Here is an 18,009-nt window from a genome sequence, read left to right as displayed (position 1 = left end):
CGTTCCAGGAAATGACTGGGTTTTGGATTTTAGGCCCAAGGGTAGAGCCTTCATCCATGATGTCATCTTCAAAGGGCTTGTTTGTTTGAATTTCTTTTTGCTTTACACTGGGTCAGGGAACTGGATCATTGCCAGCCTATAATTATTATTGTTTCACCAGAACATTTAAGCCAGTGAGTTCAAAGGTCAGGGAATTTGCATATTCAGAATTTGTTTGGCCAACATAATGCTTAAATACACAAATTGAAAGACCACTGCCAAGTTCCTTTTTCTAAATGTGCTTTTACTATTTGGCTTTTTGGAATCATCTATCCTGGTCTAATAGAAGTTTATTTTACTCCAAGTTTTACACATTTAAATGAAATCTGTCATGTTTTTGGGGAAATTGGAATTGATGGCTGCCGTGGCTAACACAATGGCAGTGCTCACTCTGGGTCATATGGCCTAGTCCTGTTCCCATATCCTCACTTTTATTTTCCAAATTGTGGGTCAGCTCCCAGATTAGATGCATGCCTTTTTTAACTTAAAGGCAAGTTGAAGTGAACAGTTGGAAAAGTTTTTCACGATGCTTGTTAAGAGCTCATAGTCATAAACCACAGAAGGAGGCCATTTGACCCATCATGCCTGTGTTGGCTCTTCGGAAGAGCTATCCAATTACTCCCACTCCCCCTGCTCTTCCCCATAGCCCTGCAATTTCTTTCCTTTATTGAATCTGATTATCAGTTTATTTTTCATTAAAAAAATTCAGTAATAGCACAATTGAAACAGACATGTCGATATAACTAACTAAATATGTGAGCTTAAGATCATTTATCTTTTGGTCAGTAATGTGGCAGAAATGTGGACTTTGAGAATTGAGCAAACATTTCTCAAGGGTGCTTTGTTCATTCTGTACATTTTTTAAAAACCTTTTTTTGTTTCACAGCAGTTAAGTGTTGACAATCATGTCAGGAAGCATGATTATTGGGACTTGGATTTACAGCAAGCTCCGTGCGAAGCGAGCAATGTTTCTGACCTTTTTTGGGGATGTGTTAGAAGATCCCACATTATTATGTGATCCTCATGTCATTTAAACCGAAGATCGGGATCTGGCAGAATAACTAGATACAAGAGAGCCATCCAACTGAGTTACACATTGAACGCAGTAAATTTAGAAGGTGCAAGAAAGATTTACAGGAATGATACCAGAACTGAGAGGTTATACCCATCAGGAAAGAGTGAACAGGCTGGGGCTCTTTTTCTCTATAAAAGAGAAGGCTGAGGGGTGACCTGATAGAGGTCTTTAAAATTCTGAAGGGGTTTGATAGGGTAGATCTAGAGAAGATGTTTCCACTTGTGGGGGAGACCAAAACTAGAGGCCATAAATATAAGATAGTCACTGGTAAATCCAATAGGGAATTCAGGAGAAACTTCTTTACTCCATGTGGTAACGAGTTCCATATTCTCACCACTCTCTGGGTAGCTGAGGCGAATAGCATTAATACATTTAAGGGGAAGCTAGATAAACACTTGAGGGAGAAAAGAATAAAAGGTTATGCTGATGGGGTTAGATGAAGAGGGGTGGGAGGAGGAGGCTTGTGTGGAGCATAAACACCGGCATAGACCTGTTGGGCCGAATGGCCTGTTTCTATGCTGTACACTAATTCTATGTAAACAATATATAAATATATAAAGGGAATAATTGAACTGCGAAAATACAGCATAGGAATTTGACGCAGAGAGTTTGCAATTTACTGAGAAAACTAATCTCTTGCCTTGTGTGAAATGTTACCCTACCTCCATTAGTATTAAAGACTGACCTATTCTCGCACCACTACCTGGAAAGGTACTGTAAAGTTCTGGCTGGATACTTGAGGTGGTGACACATGCTGCTTCCAGGATCAGGCAGCTTTAATGGGAAAGTGCTAGTTTTAATTATTGACTGATGCTTTATTCTATTGCAGCAACTGCGGGAGCTGATAGCCGAACACAAGCCCCATATAGATAAGATGAATAAAACCGGGCCTCAGTTACTGGAGCTAAGCCCTCAGGAAGGCCTGGCCATTCAGCAGAAGTACACCGCAGCCGACGCACTTTACAGTAAGGTCAAAGAAGATGTCAAGCAAAGAGCCACCTCACTGGATGAGGCCATTTCTCAATCCACTCAGGTACAAACTATGTAAAGATTAAGTATTACCTTGTTGCTGTTAGTTTCCACATGACAGCGTTGTTATCTGTACAGTGTAATCAGGTAGCACTTAAACTTGAATCTACAAAACCAGAATGGTATAATTAGGAGTTTGTTATGCCGTATATCATGAAACCAGCAGCAGCTGTTGGAGTCCATTCTGTTATCTAATCCTCTTCCGTTAGTATTTTGAGTAGTTAACATTGTCGATGTTTTTCATTTTTTTTCTTCCCCATTACTTTAAAATACAAATTTCTGAAATTAACTTTTGTTTCTTTGTCTTTCATCTCAAATACCCCCTTTTTGCTCCTGTGTGATCATTAAAACTTTAACCTTCCCCAAAATTGTATTGTGCTGTAAATCGCAACGTCCAGGTCATGGAGGTGAGCCTATAGATTTGCGTGTGTGTTTGCCCGCCTCCTTGATTGATTTTAATACTTCTGCTTGCAGTCTATTTAAGATTTTTTTTAGTTACAAAATTAGATAATATGATTGTACAGAAATTGGTGGTTAATATTGGTAATTAGCTGTAGGTGTGGTAGATTCATCTGTCGAAGTAGGCCAAAAGTTTTAATAACTGCTTTCACACATTTCCCCCCCCCCACCCCCGTTTCAAACAGCTAGCCTACAACATTAATATTTTAAGCTACCTGCATGAATGTGTGTATTGAAACATAATGGAAAGCAGTGAAAATGCAACACTTGCATGCATTCTACTAGCCTGTAGATCTGCAGATTGTTATTCCAACAAAATCATGCAGGATGTACAGGATTTTTTTTACTTGTAATGCTTGTTCCGTTCACCTTCACCTATCACCCCTGTGCTCGCTGACCTACATTGGCTCCCGGTCCAGCAAGGCCTGAATTTTAAAATTCTCGTCGTTGTCTTCAAATTCCTCCATGGCCTCGCCCCTCCCTATCTCTGTAACCCCTTCCGGCTCTACAACCCTCGGAGATATCTGCGCTCCTCCAATTCTGGCCTCTTATACATCCTCAATTTTCATCGCTCCACCATTGGCGGCCGTGCTTTCGGCTGCCCAGGCTCAAAGCTCTGTGATTCCCTCCATAAACCTCTCCACCTCTCCATACCACCGTCTCTCTCAAATCAACTTTTATTGTCATTGTTAGTGCACAAGTGCAGTACAACGAAATGTAGGCTTGCGGCTCCCGAGAGTGTACATTTAGATTAAGACATTTAAACATTCCACATACATTAACATAAACATAACCATAATAAAGTGCATTGGCAGATGTGCAGGCTTTAGAGTTTATTTGTGGAGTTCAGTAGGATGACAGCCCTGGGAAAGAAGCTGTTCCTAAATCTGGTCGTACGGGTGCGAATGCATCTGTAGCGTCTCCCAGATGGCAGGAGGGCGAACAGACTGTGGCTGGGGTGGGTAGGGCCTTTGATGATGGACCGTGACCTCTGTAGACAGCGTTTCTGGTATATGTGCTCTATGGTCGGTAGCCTTCAAGATGCTCCTTACAACCTACCTCTTTGACCGAGCTTTTAGTCAGCTGTCCTAATATCTCCTTACGTGGCTCGGTGTCAGATTTTGTTTGATAACACTCCCGTGAAGGTGCTAGATAAATAGAAGTTATTGTTGTAGTTCTGTAATACCTTCTGTTCATCGCTAATGTGCATCTTGGGTTTCAAGCCTTGATTAAGTCCCAAGGGTACCGTTTAGCAGTGGTGCATCTGGAGCGTTCTATGCTGAATGTCTGCTACCAAAGATTTTTTAATATGGAAATCTATTTTTGCCATTTGCACATCATGAAGCGTGAGTTTCTAATATTATTAAGGTATTGGTAAACTTTCATAATCTATGATGCAGAGATCAAAACACTTAGTGTAATCGCTCCCTAACCCACCCATAGTCTGTTTTTGCTCTCTGTCGCTCCCTCTCTCGCGCTCTCTCTGTCGGTCCCTCTCTCGCGCTCTCTCTGTCGGTCCCTCTCTCGCGCTCTCTCTGTCGGTCCCTCTCTCGCACGCTCTCTGTCGGTCCCTCTCTCGCGCGCTCTCTGTCGGTCCCTCTCTCGCGCTCTCTCTGTCGGTCCCTCTCACGTGCTCTCTGTCGGTCCCTCTCTCGCGCTCTCTCTGTCGGTCCCTCTCGCGCTCTCTCTGTCGGTCCCTCTCTCGCGCTCTCTCTGTCGGTCCCTCTCTCGCGCTCTCTCTGTCGGTCCCTCTCTCGCGCTCTCTCTGTCGGTCCCTCTCTCGCGCTCTCTCTGTCGGTCCCTCTCTCGCGCTCTCTCTGTCGGTCCCTCTCTCGCGCTCTCTCTGTCGGTCCCTCTCTCGCGCTCTCTCTCTCGCTCCCTCTCTCACGCTCTCTCTCTCGCTCCCTCTCTCGCGCTCTCTCTCTCGCTCTCTCTCTCGCTCCCTCTCTCGCGCTCTCTCTCGCGCTCTCTCTCGCGCTCCCTCTCTCGCTCCCTCTCTCGCGCTCCCTCTCTCGCGCTCCCTCTCTCGCTCCCTCTCTCGCGCTCTCTCTCTCGCTCCCTCTCTCGCGCTCTCTCTCTCGCTCCCTCTCTCGCGCTCCCTCTCTCGCGCTCTCTCGCGCTCTCTCGCTCCCTCTCTCGCGCTCTCTCTCTCGCTCCCTCTCTCGCGCTCTCTCTGTCGCTCCCTCTCTCGCGCTCTCTCTGTCGCTCCCTCTCTCGCGCTCTCTCTGTCGCTCCCTCTCTCGCGCTCTCTCTGTCGCTCCCTCTCTCGCGCTCTCTCTGTCGCTCCCTCTCTCGCGCTCTCTCTGTCGCTCCCTCTCTCGCGCTCTCTCTGTCGCTCCCTCTCTCGCGCTCTCTCTGTCGCTCCCTCTCTCGCGCTCTCTCTGTCGCTCCCTCTCTCGCGCTCTCTCTGTCGCTCCCTCTCTCGCGCTCTCTCTGTCGCTCCCTCTCTCGCGCTCTCTCTGTCGCTCCCTCTCTCGCGCTCTCTGTCGCTCCCTCTCTCGCGCGCTCTCTGTCGCTCCCTCTCTCGCGCTCTCTCTGTCGCTCCCTCTCTCGCGCTCTCTCTTGTCGCTCCCCCTCTCGCGCTCTCTCTTGTCGCTCCCTCCCTCGGCCGCTCCCCCCCTCCCTCGGCCGCTCCCCCCCCTCTCTCGGCCGCACCCCCCCCCCTCTCGGCCGCACCCCCCGCCTCTCTCGGCCGCACCCCCCCCTCTCTCGGCCGCTCCCCCCCCTCGCTCGGCCGCCCCCCCCCCCCCTCGCTCGGCCGCTCCCCACCCCCCCCTCGCTCGGCTGTTTCCCCCGCGCCGTCTCTCCGCCGCGCCGCCTCTCCGCCTCTCCCCCGCGCCGCCTCTCCGCCGCTCCCCCGCGCCGCCTCCGCCGCTCCCCCGCGCCGCCGCTCCCCCTCTCCGCCGCTCCCCCGCGCCGCCTCTCCCCCGCGCCGCCTCTCCGCCGCTCCCCCGCGCCGCCGCTCCCCCGCGCCGCCTCTCCGCCGCTCCCCCTCTCCGCCGCTCCCCCGCGCCGCCGCTCCCCCGCGCCGCCTCTCCGCCGCTCCCCCGCGCCGCCGCTCCCCCGCGCCGCCTCTCCGCCGCTCCCCCGCGCCGCCGCTCCCCCGCGCCGCCTCTCCGCCGCTCCCCCCGCGCCGCCTCTCCGCCGCTCCCCCGCGCCGCCGCTCCCCCGCGCCGCCTCTCCCCCGCGCCGCCTCTCCGCCGCTCCCCCGCGCCGCCTCTCCCCCGCTCCCCCGCGCCGCCTCTCCCCCGCTCCCCCGCGCCGCCTCTCCCCCGCTCCCCCGCGCCGCCTCTCCCCCGCTCCCCCGCGCCGCCTCTCCCCCGCTCCCCCGCGCCGCCTCTCCCCCGCTCCCCCGCGCCGCCTCTCCCCCGCTCCCCCGCGCCGCCTCTCCCCCGCTCCCCCGCGCCGCCTCTCCCCCGCTCCCCCGCGCCGCCTCTCCCCCGCTCCCCCGCGCCGCCTCTCCCCCGCTCCCCCGCGCCGCCTCTCCCCCGCTCCCCCGCGCCGCCTCTCCCCCGCTCCCCCGCGCCGCCTCTCCCCCGCTCCCCCGCGCCGCCTCTCCCCCGCTCCCCCGCGCCGCCTCTCCCCCGCTCCCCCGCGCCGCCTCTCCCCCGCTCCCCCGCGCCGCCTCTCCCCCGCTCCCCCGCGCCGCCTCTCCCCCGCGCCGCCTCTCTCCCGCTCGCCCGCGCCGCCTCTCGCTGCCCGCGCCGCCTCTCGCTCGCCCGCGCCGCCTCTCGCTCGCCCGCGCCGCCTCTCGCTCGCCCGCGCCGCCTCTCGCTCGCCCGCGCCACCTCTCCCGCGCCGCCTCTCGCTGCCCGCGCCGCCTCTCGCTCGCCCGCGCCGCCTCTCGCTCGCCCGCGCCGCCTCTCGCTCGCCCGCGCCGCCTCTCGCTCGCGCCGCCTCTCGCTCGCCCGCGCCGCCTCTCTCTCGCTCGCTCGCGCCGTCTCTCGCTCGCTCGCGCCGTCTCTCTCTCGCTCGCTCGCGCCGTCTCTCTCTCGCTCGCTCGCGCCGTCTCTCTCTCGCTCGCTCGCGCCGTCTCTCTCTCGCTCGCTCGCGCCGTCTCTCTCGCTCGCTCGCGCCGTCTCTCTCTCGCTCGCTCGCGCCGTCTCTCGCTCGCTCGCGCCGTCTCTCTCTCGCTCGCTCGCGCCGTCTCTCGCTCGCGCCGTCTCTCTCTCGCTCGCTCGCGCCGTCTCTCGCTCGCTCGCGCCGTCTCTCTCTCGCTCGCTCGCGCCGTCTCTCTCTCGCTCGCTCGCGCCGTCTCTCTCTCGCTCGCTCGCGCCGTCTCTCTCTCGCTCGCTCGCGCCGTCTCTCTCTCGCTCGCTCGCGCCGTCTCTCTCTCGCTCGCTCGCGCCGTCTCTCTCTCGCTCGCTCGCGCCGTCTCTCTCTCGCTCGCTCGCGCCGTCTCTCGCTCGCTCGCGCCGTCTCTCTCTCGCTCGCTCGCGCCGTCTCTCTCTCGCTCGCTCGCGCCGTCTCTCTCTCGCTCGCTCGCGCCGTCTCTCTCTCGCTCGCTCGCGCCGTCTCTCTCTCGCTCGCTCGCGCCGTCTCTCTCTCGCTCGCTCGCGCCGTCTCTCTCTCGCTCGCTCGCGCCGTCTCTCTCTCGCTCGCTCGCGCCGTCTCTCTCTCGCTCGCTCGCGCCGTCTCTCTCTCGCTCGCTCGCGCCGTCTCTCTCTCGCTCGCTCGCGCCGTCTCTCTCTCGCTCGCTCGCGCCGTCGCTCGCTCGCTCGCGCCGTCTCTCGCTCGCTCGCTCGCGCCGTCTCTCGCTCGCTCGCTCGCGCCGTCTCTCTCTCGCTCGCTCGCGCCGTCTCTCTCTCGCTCGCTCGCGCCGTCTCTCTCTCGCTCGCTCGCGCCGTCTCTCTCTCGCTCGCTCGCGCCGTCTCTCTCTCGCTCGCTCGCGCCGTCTCTCTCTCGCTCGCTCGCGCCGTCTCTCTCTCGCTCGCTCGCGCCGTCTCTCTCTCGCTCGCTCGCGCCGTCTCTCTCTCGCTCGCTCGCGCCGTCTCTCTCTCGCTCGCTCGCGCCGTCTCTCTCTCGCTCGCTCGCGCCGTCTCTCTCTCGCTCGCTCGCGCCGTCTCTCTCTCGCTCGCTCGCGCCGTCTCTCTCTCGCTCGCTCGCGCCGTCTCTCTCTCGCTCGCTCGCGCCGTCTCTCTCGCTCGCTCGCGCCGTCTCTCTCGCTCGCTCGCGCCGTCTCTCGCTCGCGCCGTCTCTCGCTCGCTCGCGCCGTCTCTCGCTCGCGCCGTCTCTCGCTCGCGCCGTCTCTCGCTCGCTCGCGCCGTCTCTCTCTCGCTCGCTCGCGCCGTCTCTCTCTCGCTCGCTCGCGCCGTCTCTCTCTCGCTCGCTCGCGCCGTCTCTCTCTCGCTCGCTCGCGCCGTCTCTCTCTCGCTCGCTCGCGCCGTCTCTCTCTCGCTCGCTCGCGCCGTCTCTCTCTCGCTCGCTCGCGCCGTCTCTCTCGCTCGCTCGCGCCGTCTCTCTCTCGCTCGCTCGCGCCGTCTCTCTCTCGCTCGCTCGCGCCGTCTCTCGCTCGCTCGCGCCGTCTCGCTCGCTCGCGCCGTCTCTCGCTCGCTCGCGCCGTCTCTCTCTCGCTCGCTCGCGCCGTCTCTCGCTCGCTCGCGCCGTCTCTCGCTCGCTCGCGCCGTCTCTCTCTCGCTCGCTCGCGCCGTCTCTCTCTCGCTCGCTCGCGCCGTCTCTCGCTCGCTCGCGCCGTCTCTCTCTCGCTCGCTCGCGCCGTCTCTCTCTCGCTCGCTCGCGCCGTCTCTCGCTCGCTCGCGCCGTCTCTCTCTCGCTCGCTCGCGCCGTCTCTCGCTCGCTCGCGCCGTCTCTCTCGCTCGCTCGGTCTCTCTCTCGCTCGCGCCGTCTCTCTCTCTCTCGCTCGCGCCGTCTCTCTCTCTCTCGCTCGCGCCGTCTCTCTCTCTCGCTCGCGCCGTCTCTCTCTCTCGCTCGCGCCGTCTCTCTCGCTCGCTCGCGCCGTCTCTCGCTCGCGCCGTCTCTCGCTCGCTCGCGCCGTCTCTCGCTCGCTCGCGCCGTCTCTCGCTCGCCCGCGCCGTCTCTCGCTCGATCGCCCGCGCCGTCGCTCGCTCGCCCGCGCCGTCTCTCGCTCGCTCGCCCTCCCGCTCCCTGTCGCGCGCACCGCGCCCTCCCGCTCCCCGCCGCCCACTCTGTCTCTGTGTCTCTCTCGTTTATTTTTCCAATGAGTCCCACCTTCATTTTTTTTATTAGCGGCTGTTTTTTTTCTGATGTAGCCCGCAAATTAACCAGATTTGTTCAATTCAATTTCACAAACCTGCTCCTCAGTGACCATTTGCTGAAAAGTGCACTTTGGGTGGCCGTTGGCAGGAGCTGGGATTGGGCTCGTCTGTGCCAAGCCCCCGCAGTCCAGTAGCAGCTGGCACTCAATCCCATGGCTCACGGGGGAATCTAGGGTATTCGTGCCAGTAGCTACTGAACTGAGGGAAAAGTTGCAGGGCTATGGGGAAAGAGCAGGGGAGTGTGACTAATTGGAGAGCTCTTTCAAAGAGCCTGCCCAGGCACGATGGGACGAATGGCTTTCTTCTGTGCTGTATCTTTTTAGGATTCTACCTGGAATGCCCACTTGGGTAAGGTATGGGAGAGCTGCTAGCGCGCGTGAAGCTATATCCCAGTGTGAGTCGTAGTCTTTGCTAGGTGATAAATAGAGGAAGGGAGACATTTATTGTTTTTATTCAAGAACAATTTTTAAAAATTCCTAATAAAGGCAAAAAGCAAGAGAATAAGCCAGGAAATTACCTCATTGGTGGAAAAACTTCTACACCCCAATTTTGTGATGTTGACAATGTCTGTGCCAAGGTGGGTTGGCTGCTTGAGCCAAGATAGCCCACAATGCACTGGGCTGACTGCGCATAGTTCTACATGGTCAGGCTAGTCGAACAATTGGCATCAGATCCAAGCACAGCCTTGGTCTTGTCCCAGCTGCGAGCCCAAGTGGGGCAAGTGGAACATTAGGCCAGCGCCTTTAAATTTAAAGGGATGTTGCCACTTATTTGTTGCGTGTGGGGACAAATATTGTCTCCGCCATTATAAAAGGAGTTGTAATACCTAGTCAACCTTTGCCAAGTTTAAAGGTGGGGCTGAGGGAGAAGTAATGCCCAGTGAAAGGAAGCCCGATGTGGAGGCGTGGAAGAATCTGTGGGTGTGTTCTGCAGCAACAGATATCCCACTCCTTTCCCAGTTAAACGGCTGGCCAAGTGAACATTAACAAAAAGGCAAAATACTGCGGATGCTGGAAATCTGAAATAAAAACAGAAAATGCTGGAAATACTCAGCAAGCCAGGCAGCATCTATGGAGAGTGAGGAACAGAGTTAACTTTTCAGGTCAATGACCAATCATCAGAACTGATGAAAGATTATTGGCCTGAAACGTTAACTCTGTTTCTCTCTCTATACTGAGGCTGCCTGGCCTGCTGAGTATTTCCTATTATTTATATGGCAAAGGCAGCATGTTGAGATCTCCGTGGCCCTGTTTGGCACCCGTCTCCAGACCATAGCCGCGCATCGTGCCTGTCGGGCACCAGCTGCACCCTTGGGAGCCCTGTGCCCAGGAGAAATTCTGTGCCTTGTTGAGCCGGTGCCTCCATTCCACAAGGCAGTTGTGCCCCTTTGTTGCTCCCATCACTTGGCTTTGATGCATCTGCAGGCGGCCAACTGACTTGATTCGGCACATGTCGATGGTGACGGCATCAATGCAGCTATGACCTTAACGCCCAAGGGAAGAGCCATCTTTGTAGGTTGGTCTTCAGGAGATGGTATATCTATGTGACAGCCCCCTTTGTAAAGCAGAGGCACTGAAGACCGATTTCCTCTGGCTTGCACAAGAAAGGCAGTGGCCACTGGGTAGTAAATTTGTGTCTTGGACTAAGGATAGGTATGCCCATAACGTGTGAAGTACAGTCGCACCTGTCTTTCTGTCTCTTCGAGATCTGCCTGTCCTCCTCCAAATTTAGGACCACTCCCCATCTCCCATAGGAATTCCAATTCTTTAGTTGCTGCAAGCAAGAGTTGGCATTAAAAGTCTTGCAATGCAAAAAATAAAAGCACTAATAAAATAAGGATAAAAGCAATAAGATGAGCAAAAGCCATCTAGCTCTCCCACCAAGAATCAAGTGATACTGTCACAAAGTTAACTCCCTCAGCCTTGGTCATCCACTTGCTGGTACAAATGGGTGAGTATCATGGCCAGTGAGACAGCTGCAGGATCCAGCATGGAATCAATTAAAATATGTTTAAACCCCTTAACAAGGCCAGCGCTACTCACGAGCGCAGCCTCCGAAATCCTGGCTCTTAAAATGTGGCGACACCAGCGGAACCTCGAAATTGTTGGCTCTAGAGCTCATAATACGGGATGGATTTAATAAACGCTTCCAAAAGCCTGGGCCAGTCAGGCCCAGTTAGCATGAAGTTGTAAAGAGATAATGTGCTTTGAGCAAATCATCTGGCGAATATATAAAGAGATTTCAGTGGAGGCTTTCTATATAGATTTTTAGCAGGCATTTGATAAAAAGACATTGCAAAAATGAAGGCAAATGGTATTGAAGGGAATGTAGCTACATGGATAGGGGACAGAGTATAGGGAAAACATCTTTGGATTTGTACCGGGGGCCCTACTTACCTCCATTTCTATTAATGATTTGGACATGGGCATTAAAGGAATGATTTGAAGTTGCTGAAGATACAAGGATTGGGGGCGTGGCAATCTGAGGGAGAATGCAGGAGGACAAAATGGGCAGATAGGTAATAGAAGCAGTTCAGTGTGGAGAAATGTAAAATCGTGAAAGGAAAGCTACCCACCTTGTAAGATTCTTAAAGAACAGGGAGATCTTCAAAGTTGGAGGGACAATAGAAAAAACAAATGTTAAACTGAGTTTTATATGCAAAGGCATTGAAAGAAAAAGAATAAGGAATTGCTGCTGAATTTGTACAAGACACTTGGGCCTAGAAATTGATTATAGCCCCGTTTGGGGCGCCAGCCTCGCCAGGGCGCTAAAAGTAGCGCCCCGGAAGCATTCGCAGCCACCCGCCGGAAATTCAATTGGAGCGCCCCAAAGGGAAGCGCGGCACGACTGGAGGCGCCCCGCATCCCTCTTGGGGCGCTGCGACTGAATGTCGCTGTGCAACGTGCCGCAGCGCCACACGCTGCAGCACGTTGCGCTGCGGTTTTGCAGGCCTTCCTCCCATTCTTAAAGGGGAGGGGCCTTGTTCTGCGCGATCTGGGGCCCAGCTGGGCCCCCGAGGATCGCGAGTGCCGGCAAAAGAGCCCGGCACCTCCTTTAATTAGCACCTCTACCGCCGCAGGAAGGCCCCCCTGAACAGGTCGCACATAGTGTCCGGCGGTAAATCAGGGGGCGTTTCCTAATATCGCGGCCGGGCCGTCAGCGGGGCGCTGCGCACACCGGTGACATCATCGGTAGCGGCGCAGCGCTAACGGCTAACGCCACCATTAGCGTCCCGCAGAATTTAGCGGGAGGCATGGCCAGTGGCTTGCGACCCACTTAGCGCCCTCTTAAGGCGCTAACGGGTGGCACAGCCACCTGAATTTCTAGGCCCTGGAGTATTATGTGCATTCTGGGCACTTCATTTAAAGATGGATATTGGAATCACGAAAGTGGTATAGCAAAGATTCAGGAGAGTGATGACTGAAATGAGAGGTTACAATTCTTGAAGAAATACTAAAACAGTTGGGCCTCTTAGACTGGAATGGATTTGGTGGGGGGAAATCTAACAGATTTTCACAATTGTGAGAGTGAATGGCAGTAAATCAGTAACAAGGAGCCATAAACTCAGGATTAGCATGAGAAGAATGAAGGGGGAAGCTGGAAGAAATTTTTCACACAAATAATTATTCGAACATGCACTGTTTTCCCACAAGTGTCTATTGAAGTAGAGGCTATAATATAATTTGAAAGAAATTAGTGAAGGAAGAATATACAGGAAAATGGGAGTAGAGTTCAAGAGCTCCACTTCAAGAGCTGGCACATGCACACATGCACAGTGGGCTGAGTGGCCTCCTCCTGTGCTGTAATCTTTGATTCTGCAGACTTCCTTATAAACGTGCCTCTTGCACACCCCTGATTTCTATCGCTCCACCATTGGTGGCCGTGCCTTCAGCTACCTAGGCCCTAAACTCTGGAATTCCCTCCCTAAACCTCTCCACCTCTCTTTCCTCCTTTAAGACGCTCCTTAAATCCTGTCACCTGTCCTAATATCTCATTTGCTTGGTGTCAAATTTTGTCTGATAACGCTCCTGTGTAGCACCATGGTTCATTTTACTAGGTTAATTGCGCTATATGAATGCATGGTGATGTTGCTGTCTGTAAGTAACTGAAAACCGTGGTGCCTGATTTTCGCCTCGGACACCTGTTGAAGAGCAGTAATCTTGCTCGTCTGTGATGTGCCGTTACTGATCGATCTGGTATTCTGACTGTTTTACAGTTTCATGACAAGATCAGCCCCATGCTCGAGGCGCTGGAAAGCATCGCTGCCCGATTAAGACAACCGCCTTCCATCTCGGCCGAGGTGGAGAAAATCCGAGAGCAGATCAGTGAAAACAAAAATGTGACCATGGAACTCGATAAGTTGCAGCCAACGTTTGAAACCCTTAAGCAGCGAGGCGATGAGCTGATTGGGCGTTCTGAAGGAACCGACAAAGACTTTTGTGCAAAAGGTAATTCTGATATAACAGAGGTAGAAATAGCCCTTTTAAAAAAAAAATCATTTTTGATAAAAATGTAAGTGGGAAAAATTCGGCTGATTAGCACCTCCTGTTAGCGCCCTAAGAGGGTGCTAACAGGGCGCAAAGCAACTAACGCCCGGGTGCGGCGATGTTTGCGCCGCTCACGAAATTGACCAGACAGATCGTGACGTCAGTCGAGAGCGCAACGCCTCCGTAGCGCCCTGGACCAGATATTGAGTGGCGCCCCCTGCCTTTCCGCCTGCCGCTATCAACAACCGGTAGAGGGGAACATTTTGCAGTCGGGAAGGGACTGGGGAGCGCTATTTAAAGGCGGCCGCTTCCTGCCTTTTTTTGTCGGTGATATTTTTGCAGAATGCATTCTGAGAGAAAGAGAGAGAGAGACTTCTGGAGAGATTCAACGCTGTGTGAAGGAGTTTTGGGTACTGAGCAGCACTTTGCAGGTTCATTTTGATTTGACCTTCCTTGCATTGATTTAGAAGAGACTTTGGGGGCTGCACTCTGAGCTCTTTCCCTGGTTCTCTCCATTGTTCTTTCCAGCAGAATTGATGTACAGGTCTCTCCAGGCCGAGATTCAAGGTTGCAATGAGTAGGGTGTGGATGGAGAGCAAGATCGACCCTCCCCTTTAAGAACTGGCCGGCGCCAGTATGTCTGTGTTCCATTGCTAACTGACATCACATGAGCTTCGCCAGCGCTCTGAAGTAGCGCCTCACTCCTCGGCGTTAGCGCCTGATTTAGCGCTCCAATCACCTCCAGGGGCGATAGAAGCCAAGTTTGCAGTCGGAGGCGATAATTAGCGGCAGGCACTAAACTTTGTGCCTGGCCAATAATTGTGCCCCAAACGAGGCAATACCGAATTTCTCCCCCAAAGTCTCAAATTGAAGTGCGAGTGAAAATCTTCATATGCTAAAAATCTGTCCTTCCAGACAGTTTTTAAAATTCATTTTCCGGCTGTTGGTGTCGCTGGCAAGGCTGGCATTTACTCTCCATCCCATGAGTTTTGATACAACTGAGGGGCTTGCAAGGCCACTTCAGAGGACAGTTAACAGCCAACCATGTTGGGAGTCAAAAATTAGGCCAGACCGGGTAAGGACAGTAGACTTTCTTCCCTAAAGGACATTCCTGACATTGGGTTTTTTAAGACAATTCAACAGCTTCACAGTCACGTTTACTTCCAGATTTTTTAACTGAATTCAAATTCCCAAACGTGTTCTTTGGCTTATTAGTCCAGGCCTCTGGATTACTAGTCCAGTAACATAACCATTACACCACCGTACCCCACCTATAAATTAACATGACAGGACTGACGGACAGTTTCTGATGAGATTATTGTGTCTTTCAGCTGTTCAAGACCAGTTGGACAAAATGGTTTTCTACTGGGCGGACATCAAAGCCCGGGCGGAGGAACGGGAGGCCAAGCTGCTTGACGTGATGGACCTGGCGGAAAAATTCTGGTGTGATCATTCCGCCCTTATTGTCACTATTAAGGACACTCAGGACTTGATCCGAGAACTGGAGGATCCCGGAATAGATCCATCTGTTGTTAAAGAGCAGCAAGAGGCTGTAGAGGTCAGGAAACCTGTTGTATTGTTGGCTTTTGGTATTCCAGGTTCTTGTACCCTCCATTGGGAAGATATCCTTAGTGTGCTATATGTAACTATGTTCTGTAAATGTGTATACATGCAACACACACAGAGGAATTCATGCTCCCAAATTTTTATAATATGTAGCTTGGTAGTATTAACAGTACAGAAATGGTGAATGTGGTAGAATGATGCATTACTGTTTTTGAACTGTAGCTCCCCAGTCTGAAAAAAATGGGGATGGCAGGTCCATAGGAGGTTATGTTATGTAGATGCTACAGACCTGAATGAGTCATCAAGGGTCTTCATCGGGAGTGAGGTTGATGACTGTCACCTGCTGTGACAATTGGTCTGGGTTTACATCCAAGCCCGAAGTCTACACAGCAATCCGAATGTTTCACATCATCTAGAACTATAAACTGATGGCGTTCCGATTTATTTTTGCTTTTACTCTCGCTGTTGGAGAAGATTAGAATTCTGTATTCATTTGGATACCATTTTGGATTACCGCAATCTTAATTGCACACTCTCATTGCTGTGGAATCGCACCGAGTTTCAAAGGTTTAAATTGGATGTTCAACCGTGTGGAGGTACACCGTTTGATAGCTGAAAGAGAGGATTCTGTAAGGGAACTCGGTGAAGAAGGATAGTGACGGGTAAACACACTAAATGCCGTAACCAGTCCATTTTCTCTGCAGAGTCTGATTGACATGCTTTTGTATTTCTGGCAATCTCTTGTTTTTAATTCAGACTTCAACATTTGCAGTTTGTTTTATTAATGAAGAAGAATTTTTATTTTTAAGTTTAACTTTGGGATGAGTGCTTTTAGTTCAAGAAGTTGTGATGTATTCTGGATACCAATTCAATTCAACAATAACTTAACAAATAGTCTTTGAGCTTTCCACTTTTATCCATGATTGTGTCATCCAGACTCTCTGCAAAAGTTACCTCACGTCACTGAGGTAACCTAAGGAGCTGATGCTGTAGCAAAGTTATCCTAGTTAAAAATAGGTTTAATCAATTGTGTATATGAAGTTAGAGGAGGTTTTGTTAATGCCCAACTTGACCATTAGTAGCTGTTAGGGTGGGGGAAGAGGCAAGTCTCTACAGGTTAGTAATGTCAAAACAACATTGCTGATGTGAAGAGTGAGCTGGGAGTTGGGTTGGCTACAGTCAGTATATAATGGGTACCGGAAGTTCCCATTTATCGTTGTCCAGCCACCATTTTACCCCAGAGGCAGGTAATGCAACCATCTCATGGTGTTGTTCTGGAATCACACACATAGCCTCATTCATATTACAGAGACAGCACTGTGAGGGTGTCTAAATTACAGGGAACGGTCCAAACTTCATATAAAATGTTTGAATTTGTTTTGTTTGAATTATATCTGAACCTGAATCCAAACGCGGGGTGCTTGTCCCTGGCTAATAAAAGCACAGTTCGTGGCAACATATTCCTGGGCAACTATTTAATCCTCATACAGTTTCCAGTGTGTTTAATAGACACAGTTGGATGACGTGTGTATTCCTGTCCTGAGACTATTCCCATTGAGAAGGTTTTATTGTTATCAGATCAGTCATGATCTCATTGAATGGTGGAGCAGGCTCTTGAGTCGTGCAGCGCCTTCAGTTTGCAAAGCAACACCGCTAAATTTTTGCAACATCATTTATCATTGTTGAATTGTGTGAACAATTTCTTACTTTGTACAGGTGTAGGACCAAAAGTTTGGAACACTGATGGGAAGCTTCAATGAATATAGCTTCCATTAGTTCACACATCTTGTTATGTTTCCTTAATTAAAAGAATTAACTGGAAACGCACAGCAAAGATGAATTCTCACTGGTCAGTGCTGAGCCAATAGATCTGAGCTGGGGTGGTGGTCGAGGTGCATTGATCGGACTCCGTGTTCCAGGTTAGAGAGGGGGATACTGGCCAGGTTTCCTGCTCCTACATCACCGCCCAACGACCCCTGCTAGCAGTGCGTGTCTGTGGATGTCTGGGAGGACAGATTCAAGTTCCGCTGTGACACGCCCCACAGTCAATTAGTCCATTGACATGCATTGTCCAAGCTGAGACATGAATACTGGCGACTGGGTAAGGGGGTGACAGGTACCTGTGGAACCATAATCTAGCCTTCAAGAGGGGATTGGAGAAAATGTTTATCTTGCAGTGTAAGAGAAAGGTGTTTGAGAAATGTCGGCTATCTTGGGAAGAGTCATTAGAGGGACCACTGTTCACTTTGTGAGATTTTTCTCGTTTTGTAAGATTTTTCTCTGTTTAATCATTTTATGGATCTGTTATTTTTATTTGACTTTTTTTTCTTTCTAGACGATCAAAGAAGAAATAGACGGGCTTCAGGAGGAGCTGGAGATTGTTCAGAACCTTGGAGCCGAATTGACCTCAGCCTGTGGCGAGCCAGATAAGCCCGTAGTGAAGAAAAACATAGACGAGGTGTGCAAAGATCTGTGTCTAGTTATACACACAGGCTAAAGAGCCATTGTCCATTGAAACCCTCCTTTCAATAATGTATCTGTTAGGATGCTTAGCCTGGTGATGAGTTTTAAACTGTACGCACTTTACAATGCTACGTGATGGGTGAAGGCTAGTTTTCATGAATGTTCCCTCTAATTTTCTTTTTTGTGCAAGGTTCCTTTTTGCGGCCACGCATGCACGGTATTCTTTCCAGCGGCAATGGCTGGTGAACGGCCTGTGTGGGACCTCCCGGTCGATGTGCGGCGATGTGCCCGCGCACCTTAGGGGGAAAGTTGGTTGTCAGCATCTTTATTTGAATGTTGAGATAGGGTGTTCAGGGACAGGCCCTAGTTCATTCGTGTGCAGAAACAAACATTTTTAACAGCCACTTTTGCGTTGGTTATGATGACTGAAGGCAGCAGTCGAGTGGGAATCCACAACCTACGATTGGCTCCCTCTGCGTTCTTGTGGGCACCATGCTGTTGGTCATGATGGGCCTATTAGAGGGGGCACTGGGATGGCAGTCTGCGTATTGCATCTGGCAGCTCTTGGGACCTGTGACAGAGCAGGTTCTGGAAGCAGTTCGAAGTGCTGAGTTCCTCTTTGTTTTGCCAGGTGGTGATGGGAGTGCTGTGCACC

General features: G+C 52.4%; 1 protein-coding gene across 1 annotated transcript in view; it reads left to right on the top strand.

Moving 5' to 3' along the window:
• dst (dystonin) overlaps window positions 1–18,009 on the top strand; it is a 337,440-nt gene that overhangs the window by 254,432 nt on the left and 64,999 nt on the right. The window contains exons 65-68 of the mRNA XM_085998161.1: window positions 1,944–2,147; window positions 13,055–13,286; window positions 14,657–14,883; window positions 17,227–17,349. Of these exons, the coding sequence (XP_085854287.1) occupies window positions 1,944–2,147; window positions 13,055–13,286; window positions 14,657–14,883; window positions 17,227–17,349 (786 nt within the window). The remainder of the gene's footprint in view (window positions 1–1,943; window positions 2,148–13,054; window positions 13,287–14,656; window positions 14,884–17,226; window positions 17,350–18,009) is intronic.

This window comes from Somniosus microcephalus, chromosome 9, assembly GCF_052327205.1.
Source record: "Somniosus microcephalus isolate GS21.2 chromosome 9, FLI_Smic_1.0, whole genome shotgun sequence".
NCBI lineage: Eukaryota > Metazoa > Chordata > Chondrichthyes > Squaliformes > Somniosidae > Somniosus > Somniosus microcephalus.
Note: the sequence above shows the minus strand (reverse complement) of the source record. Positions and strands in the feature narration are given on the sequence as shown.